Source organism: Lithobates pipiens, unplaced genomic scaffold (assembly GCF_037356315.1).
Source record: "Lithobates pipiens isolate NorthernLeopardFrog02 unplaced genomic scaffold, aLitPip1_a1.2 Scaffold_16, whole genome shotgun sequence".
NCBI classification, from domain to species: domain Eukaryota; kingdom Metazoa; phylum Chordata; class Amphibia; order Anura; family Ranidae; genus Lithobates; species Lithobates pipiens.
Window position 1 is genome coordinate 554,931,332 of NW_027507748.1, and position 21,853 is coordinate 554,953,184.

Sequence of the window (21,853 nt, forward strand, 5' to 3'; positions counted from 1 at the left end):
GCCCTCCAAAAATACCATTCCTGCCTGCACACTACCAAACAGACCTACTTTATCACTCTCATTAACACCCTCTCATGCAGTCCCCATCAACTCTTTTCTACCTTTACCACTCTACTTCGTCCTCCATTACCCCCATCCACTAACATACTCACTGCCCTGGAGATTGCTTATCACTTCAAAAATAAGATTGAGATGATTCGTCTTGAGATCTCCGTTGTACAGACATCTCCCTCACCTTACGCTCCTTGTCCTCCTGCACAATCAATACTTTCCTCTTTTAACCCGGCTACTATAGAGGAAATCACTAAACTTTTTCTAATGCCCACCTAACCTCCTGCCCCTTGGACCCTGTTCCTTCTCAAATACTACGGTCACCATCTGACTCAATCCTACAATCCTTAACTCATATCTTTAACCTCTCAATCTCTACTGGCATCTTCCCCAACCCTCTAAAACATGCACTAGTCACTCCCATACCAAAAAAGGCCTCAGACCCCACCAATCTTAACAAATTAAGACCCATCTCTTTACTCCCTTTTGCCTCCAAACTCCTTGAACGTCCCTCCTAAAACTCACAAACGACTTACTAACAGCCAAAACCAACAGTCATTATTCCATACTCTTACTCTTGGACCTTTCTGCTGCCTTTGATACAGTTGACCACCCCCTCCTCCTCAAAAAACTCAATTTGCTTGGTCTCCATGGCTGCACTCTCCGTTGGTTTGAATCTTACCTATCTCATCGCACCTTCAGTGTCATGGTTATGCAGTGATCTTCCTGTGTTTGCTTACCTTCCCTCATGTCTTCAGACTAAGAAGCCAGCTACTTCCACCTGGTGGTTTTTATAACCTCTCCTCTAAGCATGGCTCCACCCCAGGCCCTATCAGGGAGCCCTATATAAACCTGTGCACTGCAGGCCTCAGTGCTGATCAACCATTGTGTATCCCTTGTGTGTTAGCTTCCTGTTTCCTGCCGTGTGCTCTGCTACTGGTTTCCGTTACCGTCTTTGGCTTGTCTTGACTATCCCTGCTTGCCTGTGACCCTGACCTTTTGGCGTGTACCCCACTATCCTTGTCTGCTTGTGGCCCCGACCTTGGCTTTGTCCCTCACCATCCCTATCCTCCTGTGGCCTACTGTGGGTGTGAGCTGGGGGACCCTGGGGGTCGCGACCTGGAGCCAGTTGCAGCCAAGTCCATCCTCACCACTGGAGGCTCTGGTGAACACCTACTGGCTCTTAGACTCCGCGCCCCAGGGAATCTCACTCTCTATCCCCAGTGGGATCTGTCCCCGTCTGCAGCAGTCAGCCGTAGGGTCCACAACCTTGCGGTGCACTCCGGATCCCTACGGTGTGCACCTGTCACCTCGCCTCAAGGTGACCTGACATTCAGTGTCACTTACAACTCCACTTCCTCTTCTCCAACTCCCCTTTCCGTTGGGGTCCCCCAAGGTTCTGTCCTTGGACCTCTACTATTCTCGATCTACACATCCTCCCTGGGCCAGCTGATAGCTTCCCATGGCATTCATTACCTTTTATATGCTGATGACACCCAAATCTATCTCTCTGCCCCTCAGCTCACCCCATCAATCTCCTCACGCATCACTGATCTACTAACAGACGTATCACCCTGGATGTCACACCACTTCCTCAAACTTAATCTATCTAAAACCGAGCTCTTAATATTTCCTCCCCCACGTGCCCCTTCGCCTGACTTCTCTGTCAAGATCAATGGCACATCTATCAGTCCGTCCCCACATGCCAGGGTGCTAGGGGTAACCTTAGACTCCAAAATGTCCTTTTAGGCCCACATACAAGCCCTGTCCAAATCATGCCGCCTTAGCCTCCGCAACATTTCCAGAATACGCTCCTTTTTAACTAATGACACCACCAAGCTTCTAATTCACTCCCTGGTCATCTCTCGCCTCGACTACTGCAACTCGCTCCTCATTGGATTACCTTTACATAGACTATCCCCACTTTAGTCCATAATGAATGCCACTGCCAGACTCATCCACCTTACCAGCCATTCAGTGTCCTTCACCCCTCTCTGCCAATCCCTCCACTGGCTTCCACCTTAGACTCCAAAATGTCCTTTTAGGCCCACATACAAGCCCTGTCCAAATCATGCCGCCTTAGCCTCCGCAACATTTCCAGAATACGCTCCTTTTTAACTAATGACACCACCAAGCTTCTAATTCACTCCCTGGTCATCTCTCGCCTCGACTACTGCAACTCCCTCCTCATTGGATTACCTTTACATAGACTATCCCCCCTTCAGTCCATAATGAATGCCACTGCCAGACTCATCCACCTTACCAGCCATTCAGTGTCCTCCACCCCTCTCTGCCAATCCCTCCACTGGCTTCCATTCACCCAACAAATAAAATTCAAAGTACTAACAATAATTTACAAAGCCATCCATAACTCTACCCCTAGTTACGTCACTAACCTAGTCCCAAAATACCAACCAAGCCACTCTCTTCGGTCATCCCAAGACCTCCTGCTCTCTAGCTCCCTTATCACCTCCTCCCATGCTCGCCTCCAGCATTTCGCCAAAGCTTCTCCCATCCTTTGGAACTTCCTACCCCAATCTGTCCGACTGTTCCCTAATCTACCCATCTTTAGACAATCCCTGAAAACTCTTCTCTTCAAAGAAGCCTATCCTGCTTCTAACTAACACTGTTTTACTTCCTCCATCAGCTCATCTCCCCACAGCTATTACCTTTTGTATCAATTGACCCTTCCTTTTTAGATTGTAAGCTCTAACGAGCAGGGCCCTCTGATTCCTCTTGTACCAAATTGTAATGTAACTGTAATGTCTGCCCTCATGTTGTAAAGCGCTGAGCAAACTGTTGGCGATATATAAAACCTGTATAATAATAATAATAATAATATAATAATAGTCCCATAGGGGAGCCTATCTAATATATGGTCAATAACCATATTAAAATCTCCTACCACCAGAATGGGGAGTCCCGGCTTATCCAACACAAACTCCACTAAGTCAAGCAGAATCGCCATGTCAAAAGGAGGGGGTATGTAAACATTAGCTAGCAAGAATGATATATTTTCCATCTTGCAATGTAAGAATACATACTGCCCCTGGTCATCAATCCTACTTTGTGTGCAATTAAACGTAGCCCCTGATTTGATCAGAATGCTCACTCCTCTGCAAAAAGATGTATAAACTGAGTGGAACTGTAAAGCAAATTCACCTCATCCCAACTGAGATGAGGAGACAAATGTGTCTCCTGTTGACATAGAATAGTAGCCCCGTAGGTTTTAACCATCGACAGAACTGCAGCTTTTTTCCCCGGGTCTCCCAATCCCCTTACATTCCAAGAACATAAAACAGTGCTCTTTCTATTAACCAGTGTTTCTCTAATCATTATTGAGGAAGCATTTCTTCTTTCTTTAAATTAGTAAATTTGTACACTAATCTTCTACTCATTTTTGGGTACCCTTTTCATATCCTATTTTTTTCTTGTGGTATTTTAGTGTTCTTAATAATCAATCCCAAGTTGTGGATATTTTTCTATCCTGAAAGTGAATTTTACATTCTTCCTTACACCTTACATACTTACTGTGCCCTACATACCGTGTCAACTTGACAACACTTCCTTCACCCACATATCCATCTCCCGTTACCTCACTAGGTTTGGCCAGGGGCCTTCTACTGTGACCTGCCCATTCACACCTTGTTTGAAAAATTGTCAATATAATTTGAATCACTCTTATAACCCCCCCTCCTATTCCTCCCACCTCCTAAAACAAAACCTGCCCCCCAAAAAAACAAAAACAAATTAAACCCCAAGAAAACATATTCAGGTAGTGCTCTTTGCTGCATCCTTTCCAAGGGGAAATATCATACTTTTTACTCTCTTTCTTTCTTTTGGGGGTGTCTGCCTTGACGCCTGGCCTGGGTTATGGGCATATTTCTCAAGTTTTGCTGCCGCTAGGGTTGCTTGACTTGCGGCTTGGCTTGCCTTTGTGGTGCGTTGTGATGGCATAGTGTAAAAGACCAAAATATAACGATGATGAGGGAAAAAAGAAAAGAGGGAGAGAATACAAAATGTATATCTATTTCAGTCATTCCTCTTAAATCTATTGGATCAGCAGACAGGATTATGAGAGGGGGAAAGGTGGGGGTAGTTTAAGCAATAACACAGTCCTTCCAACCCGCCTCTCCTTTCTTTTTTTTTTCCTTTCCCCCTTCTGTTCACCCCCCCAAATAAGAGGGAGAAGATATAGGAACAGTTTTTTCCCTTTTAAAAAACAAAGTTTAAATATTTGTCACCCGTCCAGAGTGATATATTTTCAGTAGAGGAAATGTCCAGATCTTATCGTCCTGTGCTGCGAAGTTTAAAGTGCTGTCTGATTACTGAAAGGAACTGGGAGGAGAGCATTCATGCCCTTTTTAGCGGTGACGGGGGTGATCTCTCACATACCCTCCTTGTTCCTAGTTACCGCCAGAGAGCATTAGAATAAGGAGAAATAAAGTAAGATTACAGTTCCTCTCTTCCTCTGCGCAGGCAGCCGGCTGATTCACCATCCAAGGGGGAGAGGAAGGTTAATTGTCATCTCTCAATCCTCTCACCACAGCGCAGCAGCCCAGTCTCATGGCTCACGGCTTCACCGAGCCTCGCCAAACGGGGTTCATCCGCACGTCCCCCACACCTGCTGCCGAACCCGGCCGGCGCTCAGCTCGCTCCAACCCACCGCCCAGCTTTAACTCTCCCCCAGCCGCAGCTACAGCAGCACCGACACCGCCATACAGATCCCGGATGTCTCCTAGGCGCCAGTGTGTGAAGGAGACAGGGAGGTGAGAGGACGCTCCTCACTAACTCACACCTGCATTCGGTCACGCCCCCTTTTTCTGCCTTTACAGTCTTGTTTTTAAACTGACACTGTACATACTTACATACACTATACAAAGTATATACCATAGTTTGTGGACTTTCCTACAGGCTAAATAATATACACTGATTTGGGTTATTTTTACCAAAGAAATGTAGCAGGCCTAAATTTATAAAGAAAAATTATTTATTTGCAAACATTTTTAACAGGAAAAAACATCAGTCTTTTTTCCTTTATTTTGCAAAAAATAAAAGATCCAGTGGTGACTAAATACCACCAAAAGAAAGCTCTATTTGTGTGAAAAAAAAATAATAAAAATCTCATATGGGTACAGTTTTGCAGGACCACGCAATTGTAATTCAAAATGTGACCACACTGAAAGCTGAAAATTGTCCTGGACAGGAAAGTGCCTAGTATTGAAGTGGTTAAACAAGTTAATGATGAGCTGGTGTGGGAGCTGTTCGAGTAAGCAGGTAGTCAGATAGTACAGTTGGGACATAGGAGAGTGGTATAAAGAAGAGCTTGGCATCCCAGCCTGCTGAGTAGCGTGTTTTGGGGTGGACAGCAGTCAGTGCATGCTCCATGCAGTTTGTTACAGGAGTTAGGTCTGTATTGCAGAGGGATAAAAATGTCTTCTCCATATCAGCCACATCTGTAGAAAAAACAAAGATACCAGTACTGTTAATATGTTGTAGAACATAGTCTAGCTATAAATTATTTTACTATTATTAAAGGTTGTTTTGGAAGTTTTATAGATAAGCAAATCCAATTCTCATACTGATTAGTTGTTCCAAATTAATAACTACTGCAGTAAGGAACAAACAGAAAAGATAAACTCATGATCTTTCCATATAACTGTTCCATACTGCAGTAGTTATTCATTTGGAACCACTTTGGAAACACCTAAACATGTGCAGGTTCCAGGTTGAGGGTGATAGAAGGTATCCCAGATAGCAAGAAATTGAGCTGCAAGTTTGAAAATGATTTGCTAAGCTATTTCTAGTCAGGCTTCACAAGTTTGTTGCACAATTGCAACAAGTCCGCATTGCATGACTCCAGATCAACTTTCTTTGCAAACATTCTGTAAGTCTGCTGGTTCAGTTATGTTGTGCAATAGTCATCCCATCACAGGGGTCACTGTGGCTGAATTTTCATGCTGTAGACTTTCAGAGCTCTTGCTGTAGACTCACTACTGCATTTTGGTCTTGCTAGAGACTTGCCATGCAAATTTGCATCAAATTGGAAAAGTGTCAACTAATACTTGTGCGTCAAGTGCTCTGCCAGTGAAAATCGGAATTAACAGACTAACAATTCAACACTGCCACAAATTTATGGCATGTTATCCTTGCTATCTGGGATGGTTAGTGATTGAAATGTAACATATTGATCAAAAAAGAGTGGCTATTGTAAAGGAAATTTGTAAATTTGGTATAAAACTATATTCTAATTGTGTATGGTTTGCCTATGTATTGCACACTCTACTCATTGTGCACATGGCAATTATAATGTTTTCAATACATGTTGCATCCTTTCAAGTCCTTGTTAGAATTTGGCCTGCTTATGTTATGCCCCTTGTGACAATAAAAGTACAATTGTAATATTATTGTGATACCTACTTAATCATGTATATATAAAACTTCAATTGCACTGAATAAACAGAACAGCTATTTTGGAAAGATGCTGAGTGCCTTTTGTGTCTGTTCCTTACTGTAGTAGGTATTAATTTGGAACCACTAATCAATACGAGGATATTAGTGTGCTGTCTCTAAAATTTCCGGAACAAGATATACAGTACTGTCAGAAAACTGTTTACTATTAAGCTTTCAAGTTGATTTTTTCATGCAAATCTTTTCAGGAAATGTTAAGTGGAGGTAGAATCTGCTATGTACAACACATATACCTTTTCATCATCTAATTTTGTGTATGGGTTAAAAAAGTACAGTTATACATGGAGCTTCAACCAAAGAAAAAATACAAACTTGTTCAAGAAGAAGCTAAAATGTATTTTAAAATATGACCCAGTTTTCTTTAAAAAGATTTTACAGTAAATGTACAGTAATTATCACATACTGTGAAATACACAGTAGGAAGGTAAGTTTATTCAACAGGTAAATTAGGTTGTGTTAGAAGAGGTAGGTACACCATACTCAGCAGACCACTACATTGTACTCCACTCTAAGGAGCTGTCAGCTTCAAAGCCAGCTGCAGCAGATGATGGTAGCAGTTGTACTGGCTCTACCTAAAAAGCTACTGTATCTGCTAGTGCCAATTACTGTGCAAGCCTAGCACAATTGTTCACCTTTAAAGTTGCAAGTTGTAAAGTTAAACAGACTGACCTTCCCCGCAAACATTTAGGGTCAGTAAATCACTGAGTGTTGAACATTTTCAGATGTCAGTAATGGCAGCTTACATTTTTCCCTGACAACCAATGTCTAATAATAAACTGAATTATAAATCGACAGGATGCTGAGCTATAGAAATATAACTTACAATGTTTGAAATAGTTCTCTCCATAGCTATAATGGATTTCTGGATGGAGGTTTTTCCAAATATTGCTCAGAATGTTTTTCATGTACTGCATTTCATTCAGTCCAGTCTTAAAATAGCCAGGCTCTATAATGGAAACTTTTACTCCAAAGGGTCTTAGCTCGCGCCTGTTAGAATATACAAATATTAAGGGATGTAAAACTATAGGAACGTGACCCAATCATCAATATGAATGACATAATATTACTTTTAGAACAACCTCCCTGTGGTCCTTAGACACATTCCATAATCTCTGTTCTATCCTCATTTGCTACATGTTAGGATATTTGCAGGTTGTATATTGGAGGGACAAGAGTGTGCAGCTTCACAAAGAGGCGCTTTAAAAAGCCTTGTTCAATCTGTTAGATGGGGACTATGGGAAATTATGAGAACCTTGATTAAAATTAGATTAAAAGTAACGTTTTTGGGGGTCATAGTGAGCAATTAATTGAATTATATTATTTTTTTCACTTATTCATGTTATAATGTAATAACAAAAATCTGCATTTAATGTTGACTCATCTTTTTGATTCTAGTTCGTTTTATATATATATATATATATATATATATATATATATATATATATATATATATATATATATATATATATAGCTCAGATAGTATTACTTATACTCTTTTTTTACCAAGATATGGCTAATCGGTGGTAGAGAATTATAAGGCTGATGTCAAAATGGCAACACATCATCAGCAACAAAATTACCAAAGTGCAGCAGTTACTTTCCTTAACCACTTCAATACAGGGCATTTATACAGCTTCCTTACCAGACCAATTTTTAGCTTTCAGCACTCTCACACTTTGAATGCCAGTTACTCAGTCATGCAACACTGTACCCAAACAAAATTTTTATAATTTTTTTCATACAAATAGAGATTTCTTTTGGTGGTATTTAATCACCACAGGGTTTTTTATTTTTTGCGGCATAAGTGAAAAAAGAGTGAAAATTTTGAAAAAAAAAAAACTTTTTTTTTAGTTACTATGATAACATTTTCCAAATAAGTCATTTTTGTTCATAATTTTTGGCCAAAATGTATACGGCTACATCTCTTTGGTAAAAATAAACCAAATTAGTGGATATTTAGTCTCCTTGAAAGTTATAGTGTCTACAAGCTATGGTGCAAATCATTGAAAATTGATCACATCTGATCACACCTGATGCACTGACGGCCTATCTCATTTCTTGAGGCTCTGAAATGTCAGGAAAGTACAAATACCCCCCAAATGACCCCTTTTTGAAAAGTAGACTCAGGTACTCGGGTACTCAGATGGGCTGACAGGTACTCGGGTACTCAGATGGGCTGACAGGTACTCAGGTACTCAGATGGGCTGACAGGTACTCAGGTACTCAGATGGGCTGTGATGGGTGATGACAGGTACTTTGATGGGTGGTGACAGGTACTTTGATGGGTGGTGACAGGTGACAGGTTTATTGGGGGAGTAATCAGTATGTGTTGGTGTACACTGAGCAGTAACGAGATGTTACCGCAATCTCCTCCTCACACACGATCAGTGTGTGAGGAGGAGAACCTGGTAACATCTCGTTCCCGCGGTTTGTTTACATTCTGTGACCGGCTGTGATTGGACACAGCCGGTCACATGGTAAAGAGCCAATTTCATTGGCTCTTTACTGTGATTGGGGTTGGGCTGTGTCAGGGTGACAAGCCGCATCCCCGATCGGCACTCTGCACGCGCCCTAGGCGCGTGCACAAGCCCTATAAGGGCACAGTACATGTGACCAGCTGTGATTGGACACGGCCGGTCACATGTATCGGGGGGTTGATGGGGAGGAAAATCCCACAGATCGGGGATGGGCTGTGTCCGAGGGACACAGCTCATCCACGATCGACGTGCTGCGGGCACCAAGACAGTCATATGATGTCCACCCAGGATGGGAGATCCCATCTGTGGCCGTCATTTGACTATGGCCCGGTATTGAAGTGGTTAATGCAGGTCACTTCTTTGCTATCTCCATCACTTGTTCACTAGTGAAGGAGCAATAATAGAATTCTACTTTTCTGGTCTGGACAACGAGGGAGAAGATCATACCTTGTTCGTCCAACTAGATAAGCTGAAATTATGGAATTACACATTTCTGTTCTGGCCAGTGGAGGGAGTGACCACACAAAATCTGGTAATTGATCTTGTTGATCAGAATTTTTTTTTCTTTTTTTTTTTAACTGTTATTTTTCTTGTATTTTGATACAGATAATAACAGAGTAAGAACTCATTTACACTTGCTTCAACACACATTAAAGCGCCTACCACTTCAACATGTGTTTTTGATGCTTCGGTGGTGCTTTTATCATGCTTCGGTGGTGGTGCTTTCGAAGATGCTTTTTTGAAGCTTGGCAAATGTCCTGTGTGTGTGTTGATATCTCATACTTGCAATTTCTTAAAAACAAAGTAAATCTAAAGGTGCTTCAAGCGAGCTTTGTCATAGAAGTCTATGACAAAGCTCGCCTGACTGAAGTCCGCTCTCTGCTGATATCACGGATATCAGTCCAGGCACCACATCATTGCGACAATAAAGTCTGGATCCACCAGGTGCCTGGACTGACACCTGTCTCAGCAACTCAGCGAGCCGCTGAGAGCCTGAGGTGGCTTCTCCGCCCCCTCTACATGTCAGAGCTCCAATGAGCAATGAGAAACCCATACTTCTCTTTTAAACGCTTGTTGACAATCTCCATAGCTGCACTTAAAACAAGGTGATTGCACAACACATGGGTAAATCTGTCAGTAGCACAAGCTTAAAGAGTAACTCCACTTTTGTTGAGGTAAAAGAAAAACATTCTTTTCTGGGTGATCTATGTACATTGTATGGATTTTAACAGACTTTGTTGCAGATTTCTATGTTTTTCTGCACTGAAGAAAAAGCTGTTTGTCTACAGTATGTGCAAAGTGAATGTGAATGGGAGTGACTTTTTCATTATTAAATCAGATGTACTTGTGGTGTTTTAATGAGGAAAGTCGCAGTGTCAGCATCCCTTAAGAAGCTATTAATCCTTTGGGAGTATTAAACCAAATGTGAAATGTTTGTTGCAGAGGGTGCCTAAAATCTGATTTGTAACATAGTGCAGACTTCTGGGAAAATCAACGAGCCAATCACAGAAGCAGGAAATGACATTTCTGGGGGCATTCCGTACACCAACTCTGCACAGAAGGCCTCCGGGTTGACATATTGCAATTTTGCAGAAAATGACAATGCTGTGGATAGAAAATAAAAGGTAATTTTTAATAACATTATTAAATATATAATTATAATATGGCTCGTTTAGCAGTTGTATATGCTAAAATATTTTTTATCCCACTAAAGTGAAGTTATTCTTTAAAGGTCACTGTTGTGATAATAGATGCAGGATATAATACAGGCTAATATGTGGGAAAACCCTAATTTCAGTTATCAAGAAATGTGGAAATTCACCATTAAAGTAGAACTATAGGCAAAACTTTTTTTTCCATTTTGTATAGAGCAAGGGAGGATTATAACCCCTGCCAGATTTTTTTTTTCATCTCCAAAATGGGACAAACAGGAAGTGAGAGGAAATCCCTGAAAATCAGAACCCCGGCCACCAGAACTAGTGCCCCCATCGGAAGATTTCTCCTCTATTACAACCAAACATGTAGGATTTTCCTTTACCTTCACTTTCAGTAATGGTAAACAGGACAAATACAGAGGATGAATCTCCTTAATGGGGGCACACAGACTAGCGTAGTCTCCCTGCACTCCATAAATAAACTAAACAAAAAAAGTTTTTCCTTTAGTTATACTTTAACTTATTCTGAATTCAGCATTTAGATTTTATACATCAGTTTTGTCTGTTATTCAAAATATATTTTACAGCCATGTATTCTTGACTCAGTACAGGGTGATTCGAAAAGTGCACTAAGCCACAGAACTCAATAAGAAGCTATCTTTCACTCATCTGATTGCTGGAAACCACACCATTAACAGAAAAATCTACATACATAATGGTAGGAAAATATGATCCGTATTTGGTAAGTCTAGTATAAGTGTGTTATGCTCAGCATTAGGAGTGGAATGCATTTCACACGTATATGAAAAGACCTAAGTAATAAATATTTTAAACATGCCACACATGTTACAGGAAAGACCCGTGGGCTAAGGTTTATGGTAATAATCATCTCTCTCACCTCAGACTGTCTGAAAATGCTTCAACTCCATATTTAGAAATGCAATATCCACCTCCACAGATAGTCACCCTTCCCACTATGCTGGACATATTAACAATACGCCCTTTGGATTTCCTGATTAATGGCAATAACCTAAGGGTTACATCGACAGGACCCAGCAAATTTACATTAATAACTCTTTCAAAGTCCTCTTTTGTCAACCATTCATTAGGTGCACCAGGCATCCCTGTTCCTGCATTATTCACTAACCCCCACAGACCTGTAAAGGAAAAAAAAAAAATTTTTTAGGAATGTTGTGAAATAATTTAAAACGTACATCTTATCAGGCAAAAGGGGACATACTGTATGTAACATTCAATGGTGGGTTATAATAACTCAGGGTCCAAGAGTCCAGGGGGTTGTTTGAAGATTACAGTAAAAGGTGGTCATGTCTTAAATTCAGTAGGAGTCATCAGTTGAGCTGGGGTATTGACAGCTGAATAATACAATAGTTGGTAGCAGGGATTCCTCTATACATGCTGTTTCACATGGATGGAGAAATGGATAAATATCTCTTGTTTATCCTGGAAGAAGCTGAATGAGAGAATCTATACGTGTATGGCCAACGTAAGTGAATTTTAGCTTTGCAAGTCTTTTGATTGTTTTGATCAGGTAAAAAGCAATGGAAACTTTAGCATTCCTTTAAGTAAATATTCCCTTTGAAGTTCAAAGTTTGTATTTGTAGGTTGGGTTAGAGGCCCATTATTTTCTCACAGAAGCATACTGATTTCAATGGAAAACTAATTTATAATATTTTCAAAAATATTACAGAACAGACGTTCTTAACGGGGATATCTGTTTGATGACGTAACGTGCCTAGGAGGACGTGCAGTGACGTCACCGCGTTGTCTAGGAAGGAGGAAGGGCTTTTTTCAATGCCGGCCAGCGTTTTGTTCTAATGTCTTTGCACCTTTGAAAATATTGTGAGTACCATTTATGTTTCAAATAAATTCATTACCAGTACGGTATCACGCTATGGTCCTATTTTTGATTTATATGATCCATGCAGTTTACGAACGACATGTAATATTGAGACCAATGGTTTACATCTACTGGGAGGAAGCTGCTGTGGGGGGTCCATTATCTAGGTCTGACGACTGTGGCTGGGAGCATATGAAGGCTATTTGCTTTTTTACCATCTGGTAAGTGGCTTTATTAATGGTGACAGGATTCACTACTAGTGTGGAGCACAGCGGTGGCCCAATAAGGATTTTGGCATAAGAATAGTTTGTTCATTAAAGTTTACCATCACCTTTTTCACCATTATGAACTAAGAACTTTTTTAGTGTTAATACTGTTTATTTTAGCACTATAGAATCAGAGACTTTTTACTGGTTTGCACAACATTTCTCCTTGGAGATATATTTTTTTGTGCGGCTTTTAATATTGTTATGGTTGTTTTTTTTGTTTTTTTTTAGTTCTGTGGCACAGTTACTTTTTACCATTTACACTCTAATGTAAGGTGGTCTCTGGTCGCCAGGGCCCCCCTTACATCAGAATCTGCAGCGTCCCCCTTTACTTCAGCGTATCCACTTACATCAGGGTCTGCAGAGTTCCCCCTTGCACTGTAAGGGGGAATCTTGCAGACTCTGTTGTAAAGGGGAAAACTGGCGGGAACGCAGACCACAGGTCACTGAAGTAAGGGGCAAAATAATACCTTATATTAGTACCACCTCCTTACCTTAAGGTATTCATTTGCCCCTTACTTCTGTGACCCCCCCCCCCCTCTCATAGACTGGGTGACTTGACCTCCTCCATCAGGAGCATGTAGGGCAGCCAGACATGGTCCTCTGGGTGGCTCGTTCCTCTGCTTTGATCCTCATCACTATTCACCACCTCTGTTCTCTTCTCCTCCACTAAGGACTGTCCCAATGGTACTCCTGGGTCCCTGCCTGCTCCCCCGCAATAATTCATAAAGTACGCTGCCTCACCAAGCAGTGCTGTGGCATCACAGTGCACCCATCTGACCCTGAACCTGGCACAAGGCCATATTTTTTATGGGCTGCCACTGTCCATAATGGAAATTTACAGACAGCTTGTAAATTGACTGATTTTTACAAACTCTGTAAATTTATGAATGGTTGGGAAACCTGGCTTTTAGAAACATGGTAAAATGCACAGCATGCTTGCAGTGCCATTATTTCTGTAAAATGCTTGTAATGTTCTTCTAAAAATGCTCAAATATAGTTGCAAACACTCAAATAAAAATGCATGAAAATTTGTGTGAATGCAGCTTAATATTTTAGAAATGCAATGTTATATTTTATAATTGGTCAAATACATTGTAGAATGGTTAATGCATGAGAGCACGACCCAACCACTTGATAATGTGTTTTGGACTAGCATAGGCAATAAACAAGAATATATGAAGCTGAATTCAAAGTGTATATATTTTTTGCATAGTTACATTGATCAAGCTTGGACCCCCTGTGGTTACTATGCAGCAGGGTAGCTACTGGGCACAGGACCCGGAAGACAGTGAGGATCACTATGGTAGAGGCGACTTAATGGCTACTACAGTGATTCTCTGCATCTACAGAGATTGGCCAGTAATGGAATATGCAAACTTACATTGGTCCAAGCTGGACTAATGTTACTATTCAAAAAAGCATACCTGGAATTCAGTTTTAACTCACATAAGCATTCCTGTTCATGCAATGAGAGGGAGGCATAGTTGACTGGCTTCAGTCTCCACACCAGCTTATAACTGGAGAAGCAGCATCATCTCTCATTCTCTATCCTCACTGGCTCAGACACAGCAGCAGGAGCCATAGGCTCCCACTGCAGCCAATCACAGCCAGTGAGGAGGGAGAAGGGGGCAGGGCTGAGCCACACTGTGTATGTCAATAGACACACAGAGTTCAGCTCAGGAGCAAGCATGCATGAGTGCCCCCAAAGCAAGCGACCTGCTATGGGGGCACTCAGCAGTGGGGGAAGCCAAGGGCGTCAGTGAGGAACCCAAGAGCAGGTAAGCAGAACCTGTACAGTATGTTTTAAAAAAATATATATACCTATAGGATTTTTTAAAAGTAAACCTGCAACATAGAAAAAAACTTCTCAAATGCCATCATATTGCAGGTCCTGGTAAAGTAAAAAATCATAACTTTATGGGTGTATAATGAGTTCTACAAGAGCTTCTCAGAAATTGCCAGTTTCTGGGTTTGGGGAAATATCTGTATATATAGTATCTCACAAAAGTGAGTACACCCCTCACATTTTAGTAAATATTTTATTATATCTTTTCATGTGACAACACTGAAGAAATGACACTTTGCTACAATATAAAGTAGCGAGTGTACAGCTTGTATAACAATGTAAATTTGCTGTCCCCTCAAAATAACTCTACACACAGCCATTAATGTCTAAACTGCTGGCAACAAAAGTGAGAGCACCGTTAAGTGAAAATTTCCAAATTAGGCCCGATTAGCCATTTTCCCTCCCCAGTGTCATGTGATTTGTTAGTGTTGCAAGGTCTCAGGTGTGAATGGGGAGTAGGTGTGTTCATTCTCACTCTCTCATACTGGTCACCGGAAGTTCAACATGGCACCTCATGGCAAAGAACTCTCTGAGGATCGGAAAAAAAAAGAATTGTTGCTCTACATAAAGATGGCTATAAGAAGATTGCCAAGATCCTGAAATTGGCTGCAGCATGGTGGCCAAGACAATCAAATTGGTCTGCATGGCTGTCATCCTAGACAGATGCCTCTTCTAAAGATGATGCACACGAAAGCCCGCAAACAGTTCTCTGAAGACAAGCAGACTTAAGAACATGGATTACTGGAACCATGTCCTGTGGTCTGATGAAACCAAGATAAACTTAAATTGTATTTTTTATTACATTTTTCCAAGAAAAAGGATACAAACAGAAAACAGAGAATAGATGCCAAACATGTAGTACATCTTATAAGAATATTAATTGAAAAGATGCTAAAACCATAGACCTATTGCTACAATGCTACAGAATTCGTAAGAGCAAAATAATTCAACTTTATAGATCAGGGAGGGTGGAAAGGGGGAGGGGGACCCAGGGAGAATGCGGCACAAACAAAAACAATATTTTACATAAAAGGAAATGTTGCTGTCTGGATCCAGTGTCAGTGGGGTCCCCAGGGCGCCCAAACTGAGGAACCAGGATGCCCCAGGCGGAACCCACCTGGGGGGGGGAGTGGGAAGAAAGGGAGGGAGCACCATGGAATCACCAAAAGAACAAGCTGACAATTTAGCACCTACGTTTAAAAGTGTACTGCACTACTGGGAGAATAGTCAAACGGCACCTGGGTTAAGCTTCGACTGATCCCACAAGTCCCAAGTCTTGGAAAATTGAGGAAGTATATCATGGACTATAGCAGTCATGTGTTCCATCCTGCAAATTTGTTCCAATATTTGCAGAACCTGTGTAAGGGTGGGAAGGGAGGAGGACAACCATCTCAGAGTTATCGCCCTCTTTGCTGCCAGGAGAAAAAAGGCAGCTAACTTTTGGGCATGTCTAGAGATACTAGGAACGGCCCAAAAGATATTGGATAGGGTCTAGAGGGAGAATGGTTTCAAAGAGCTTTTGTAGATGGGTTTGGATGGAGGACCAAAAAGGCTGAATCATGGGACATTCCCAGAAGATCTCGAAATGGGAGCCGACATCACCCCGGCACCTCCAGCATACCTGGGAAGCTTTGGGATCGTATGTATTCAAGATCTCCAGGGTCCTATACCAAAAAAGTAGTATCTTATAGGCCATCTCCATCAGCTCCACACACTTTGAAGACTTAGGAGTGGTCTCCCAAATCTTCTGCCACTGAGGGAGTTGGATAGGTCGCTTAATAATCTGGGACCATTTCTGCATGTAGGAGTGAAACGTGTCAGTGAGTGAAGAAGTTTCATGCAGGTATCTATAGATATCTGAAATAAGATGGGCTTGGTATGTGCCTTTAGAGCATAATAGTTCAAATGAGGTAAGTTTATCTAAAGTCAAGGTAGGAGATTTAGAAGAAAAATAATGTGTTGAATTGGAGATAAGAGTAAAATAAATGCTGAGGCATTTAATAGAGGCGTACATGTAGAAGAGAGGGAGAATTGACGCAAGCACTTCTTCTATATGGAAAGACTGAATAACATTGGGTGCAAACAGAGGCTTTGGAGTTGAGTCATAGAGGTCTCTAAGTTTGTCCAAATCATAGAACAGGGGTGGACTGGTCTAGTGATACTCATTTCAATCTCCGACCAGATGCTGGATGTCAATCGAGAAGACCAAGTGATAATCGGCTTGAAGTGGGAGGCAAAGAAATATTTAATAAGGTCTGGGGCCCCCAATCTACCCCTAGATCTAGGGGCCAATACCACCGAGCTGGCTATTCAGTGAGCCTTATAGTGCCAGATAAAGTTAAGGAAAGATCTCTGAGTGGCTTTGAGCTGTGACATAGGGACAGTAATTGGCAAAGTCTCAAATAGATAAAGGAGTCTTGGTAGAATGGACATCTTCAGGACATTGATGCGACTCAAGAGAGAGATGGAATAAGTGTCCCATTGTCGCAGGAGTCGGTCGATGTCGCGGAAGAGTGGGGGGAAATTGGCCTGATAGAGTGTTGAGTATGAAGGGGTTAGATGTATCCCTAGGTATTTAAGAGAGTTTGAGCCCCAGTGGTAGCAGTAGTTTTGCTGTAGGCTGACAAGATCTGAAGGTTGGATGAGTATTGGTAGGGCCTCTGTTTTGCTTGTGTTAATTTTATAGCCTGAAAGGAAGCTAAATTATTTAAGCAATGCATGTAAACTTGGGAGAGAGGTGTGAGGTCTGGTCAGAGTCAATAGAATATCGTCTGCAAACAATGATAATTTGTATTCGTTATGACGCAAGGAAACCCCCCGAATGTCAGGGTGGATGCGGATGGCTGCTGTTAGGGGTTCAAGACAAAGGATAAAAAGTAAAGGGGATAATGGGCATCCCTGTCTGGTACCATTGCTCAGAGAAAAGGATGGGGATAAATATGAAGACAGTTGGACTTGGGAGGAGGGTTGGGAATATAAAGCACGTGGTGCTGCCATAAAGGGGCAGCTTAAACCATACCTGGAGAGTGTGGCAAACATAAAGGGCCAACTGAGCCTATCAAAGGCTTTCTGCACATCAAGGCTCAATACTATAGCTGGACAATTCATTCTGTTCAATAAATCTATAAGATCTATGGTGCATCTCGTGTTGTTGCCGGCATGTATGCCAGTTACAAAGCCTATGAAGGAAAACTGAAAAACTCTGGACAGCCGCACTCCGGAAAGAAGATATTTTCTTATGCATTTTTATTGCAAATTGAAGATCACATAATACAGTCCACAGCAAAAGTGATACAGGAACAGTTATAAACAGTTATATAATTTGAGGTAAAATTCTCCAAAAAGTTTGGACATGGTGATAGGGCAATAGGTAGAAGTACCGTAAGTTTGTCTGAGGAAATCTGGAGATGAGAGAAAGCGGCGGGGGTTCAGCTTATTCACTAGCATTCTGTGGGGTTTATTTGAATATTCATAGAATTTTTGTTTGGACCACAAAAGGATGTCGCAGGAAAGTAACGGCCCAGAGCCCAGCCACCATGGGGGAAGACAGCAAAAGGCTCTCAGCTTTATGGAGTTTGGATAGGATAGAGGAGAATTGAAATGCTGTGTCTTTTTTCAGACGAGAACCAGTAGCAATGCAATGTCCCTGGAAGGCCTTATGGGCTTCCCAAAGGGTGGAGGGCCCCGAGATCGTATTCTCATTAAGCTGGAAGTATTCAACCAGGCCGTTGGACAAAAGGTCTCTAGTTTCAGGGATACAAAGGAAGGTCTCATTAAGGTGTTAATGACAAGTTCTGGGAGAGGAGGAGGAAGGAGAAATATCTAGGTGTACAGAGGAGTGATCTGACCAGGTTATAGGGTTAATTTCAGAGGAGACCGTGGATGTCAAAAGGGCGGAAGAGATGAAGAAATGGTCCAATCTAGAGTAAAGTTTGTGGGGGTGTGAATAGAAGGTGTATTGTCTGTGTGTGGGGTGTTTAACCTTCCAAATGTCCAGGAGATTTTTGGCTCTAATAAGTTTGCAGAAAGATTTGGAGAGGCGGTCAGATGTAGATGAAGTTGTGGATGGGAATAATACGTGTCTGTCTTTACTGGGTGACATGGTCATATTGAAATCTCCACCTATTACCAGAAAGGGTTGTGAAAATGAGTCTAGTGTATCAGACATGTTGGTGAGGAACTGGACCTGACCAGAATTAGGAGCATAGACATTAACTATAGTGAAGCATTGAGTGAGAAACGAACAGTCCAGGATAATAAATCTGCCCTGGGGGTCCAGATGAGAGTATCTAACTCTTAAAGGGCAGGAGCGTCTAATTAAAATCACTACACCTGCTCTCCCAGATGGGTCAGAGGCCATGAAGGATATTGGGAAGTGTTTACTAGCAATTTAAAGGGATCCCCCTTGACGGAAGTGAATCTCCTGAGCCAAAATTACATTTCAGCTCTGGAATCTTTAAACTCTTTCAAAGCCAACCATCTCTTTGGAACAGAGTTTAAACCTTTCACATTACAAGTTAAGAATTTTAACGCCATAACCTTTCAACCTGGTGGATAAGCATAAGATAAGCTGCAAAATATACATTAAATGAGAGATTCCATGGTGCAAAGGTCACCATAGTAAGTAAAAGAGAACATAACAACAGTTAGTATAACAGTAGCATTGTAACTGAAAAGTAACCAGTCTAGAAAATGTAGCAGCCGCAGGTCAGGGAAAAAGGACCCGAGGAAAACAAAAATGAAAAGTGGAAAAAAAAACAAAGAAAAAAAAAAAAAGAGAAAAAAGAAAAACTGTGCTGTATTCAAAAAGAAGCCTGGGAGGCCAAGCTCCTCTAGGAAACCCAGGTCTAAGCCAGGTCCTGGGAAGGGGAGCGTGAGGGCCGCCAAAAATGGAGGGGATGGTCCCCCTTCACTTCCGATGCATTAGGGCTAGGACCCCACACTAAAAACTGTGGGAACAAACAAATTCTCAGACCAGGGTGCCATAAAAACAACAGGCAATACACCCCATGGGCAAGGGGGCGAACAAGCCCACTCGAAAAGAGATGGGCTAGACAGGAACATCAAAAAATCATATAAAATTGGTAATCAAGGTTGTAGCCAAGTGTATGTATCTTCAGGTCGGGAATCTGGAGGGAGGAAGGGTGCCTCTGGGGTGTGAAGTTGGATTTAGATGGCTTCTGCCGCGCCAGGGTCCAGATGCGGCCTGGAGCTATCGGTGGTTTAGGAGTAGTGGGAAGTGGCACAGGATATTCATCAGGGAGAGGCAGCAGGCCTAAGTTATGTATTAAGTTGTCACTTTCATGGAGGTCACGCAGAGTATACTGTATGCCTTCACGAGATGCAGAGATGCAAAATGGGAACTCCCAACGTTACATGACCTTGTGGGTCTGAAGATGAAGTGTCAACGGGCGTAGATTTCTTTGCCTGGCTAGGGTGATAGGCGAGAGGTCACTAAAGATCTGGCTCTTGGATCCTTTAAAATCCAGCCTAGATTGGTTGCGGGTGGCGATAGTGAGTGCCTCTTTACTGTCGTATTAGTGAAATCTGACAATCACATCCCTCAGGTTGGCTCCATTCGGGGGTTTCGGGGCAAGGGATCTGTGGGCTCTGTCCAGGAGCCAGTCAATGTCAGGAACCTTGGGGGCCACCACATTAAACAAGCTTAAAAGATAGGAACGGAGGTCTCTGTCTTCTACTGTTTCAGGAATACCTCTGATTTACAAGTTCTGTTCCCTATTTTCAAGGTCCTCCTGTTGTGCTTGGAGCTGTGTGATTGAGTGTTTCATGGTGGAATTGTCCTCTTCAAGGACTTGAACATACTGTGTAAGCTCGTAAAATTTAGATTCTAGGGTGTCTCCTTGTTCTCCCAATTGGCCTATTTCTCCCCTCAGTTCTTTTTGCAAGTTAACCCACCTCTTGGGCAATGTTATGTGTAATGGCCTGGAGTAACGCTTGTAGTTTGGCATCAAGTATGTCAGCCATCAATGGGGGAGGTGACCCCCGTACATGTGTAGGAACAGTATCAAAGAGAGTACCTGTCACGGGCTTGGAGCATTCTGGAGGGTCCGGCGCTACATTCTGGCTACTCGAGGTTGCGGATGAGGACCTAGGTACGTAGTGGTCCATGGTGGAGGGGGCCCGATGCTGAAGTGTTGGGGCGTAGGTCTGTCTTTGGTCTCCCATCTTGACCATGGGGTGCGCACCCATTTCAAGAGTCTGAGGAGGTAAATCCCGGGGCTAGCAGAGCTTCAGATCAATCAGTTGCGGGAAGGCAGCGGGGGACGGAGCACTGGGCTCAATCCTCTGTCATTTTCAGAAGCTACACATGCGCCCAATTTAAGAAAATTATCTGTCCATTACTGGGGGGGGGGGGTCATGGCCAGGCGGGCTAAAGTGTTCTGATCTCCAGGGGTGGCTTACCGGTCGTAGAGGATGCAGAAGGAGAGCATCGGGTTCACCAAGATGGCCGCTGTATACTGGGTTGATATTCTTCCTACAACAACCAACCAATCATCAAATTGGTCTGCATGGCTGTCATCTTAGACGGATGCCTCTTCTAAAGATGATGCACTCAAAAGCCCTCAAACAGTTTGCTGAAGACAAGCAGACTTAAGGACATGGATTACTGGAACCATGTCCTGTGGTCTGACGAAACCAAGATAAACTTATTTGGTTCAGATGGTGTCAAGCATGTGCGGCAGCAACCAGGTGAGGAGTACAAAGACAAGCGTGTCTTGCCTACAGTCAAGCATAGTGGTGAGAGTGTCATGGTCTGGGCTGCACGAGTGCTGCCAGCACTGGGGAGCTACAGTTCATTGAGGGAACCATGAATGTCAACATGTACTGTGACATACTGAAGCAGAGCATGATCCCCTCCCTTCGGAGACTGGGCAGTATTCAAACTTGATAACGACCCCAAACACACCTCCAAGATGACCACGGCCTTGCTAAAGAATCTGAGGGTTAAGGTGATGGACTGGCCAAGCATGTCTCCAGACCTAAACCCTATTGAGCATCTGTGGGGCATCCTCAAACAAAAGGTGGAGGAGCGCAAGGTCTCTAACATCCACCAGCTCCGTGATGTCGACATGGAGGAGTGGAAGAGGACTCCAGTGGCAACCTGTGAAGCTCTGCTGAACTCTATGCCCAAGAGGGTTAAGGCAGTGCTGGAAAATAATGGTGGCCACACAAAATATTGACACTTTGGGTCCAATTTGGAAATT

At 42.5% G+C, this 21,853-nt stretch overlaps 1 protein-coding gene across 1 annotated transcript in view; it reads right to left on the reverse strand.

The window, feature by feature from the left end:
- Positions 1–5,077: 5,077 nt before the first annotated feature.
- Positions 5,078–21,853, reverse strand: part of LOC143983628 (retinol dehydrogenase 16-like) — a 42,786-nt gene continuing 26,010 nt past the window's right edge. Inside the window, exons 3-5 of the mRNA XM_077483553.1 lie at positions 11,553–11,811; positions 7,346–7,509; positions 5,078–5,507 (exon numbers count right to left, since the gene is read on the reverse strand). Of these exons, the coding sequence (XP_077339679.1) occupies positions 5,290–5,507; positions 7,346–7,509; positions 11,553–11,811 (641 nt within the window). The 3' untranslated portion in view covers positions 5,078–5,289. The remainder of the gene's footprint in view (positions 5,508–7,345; positions 7,510–11,552; positions 11,812–21,853) is intronic.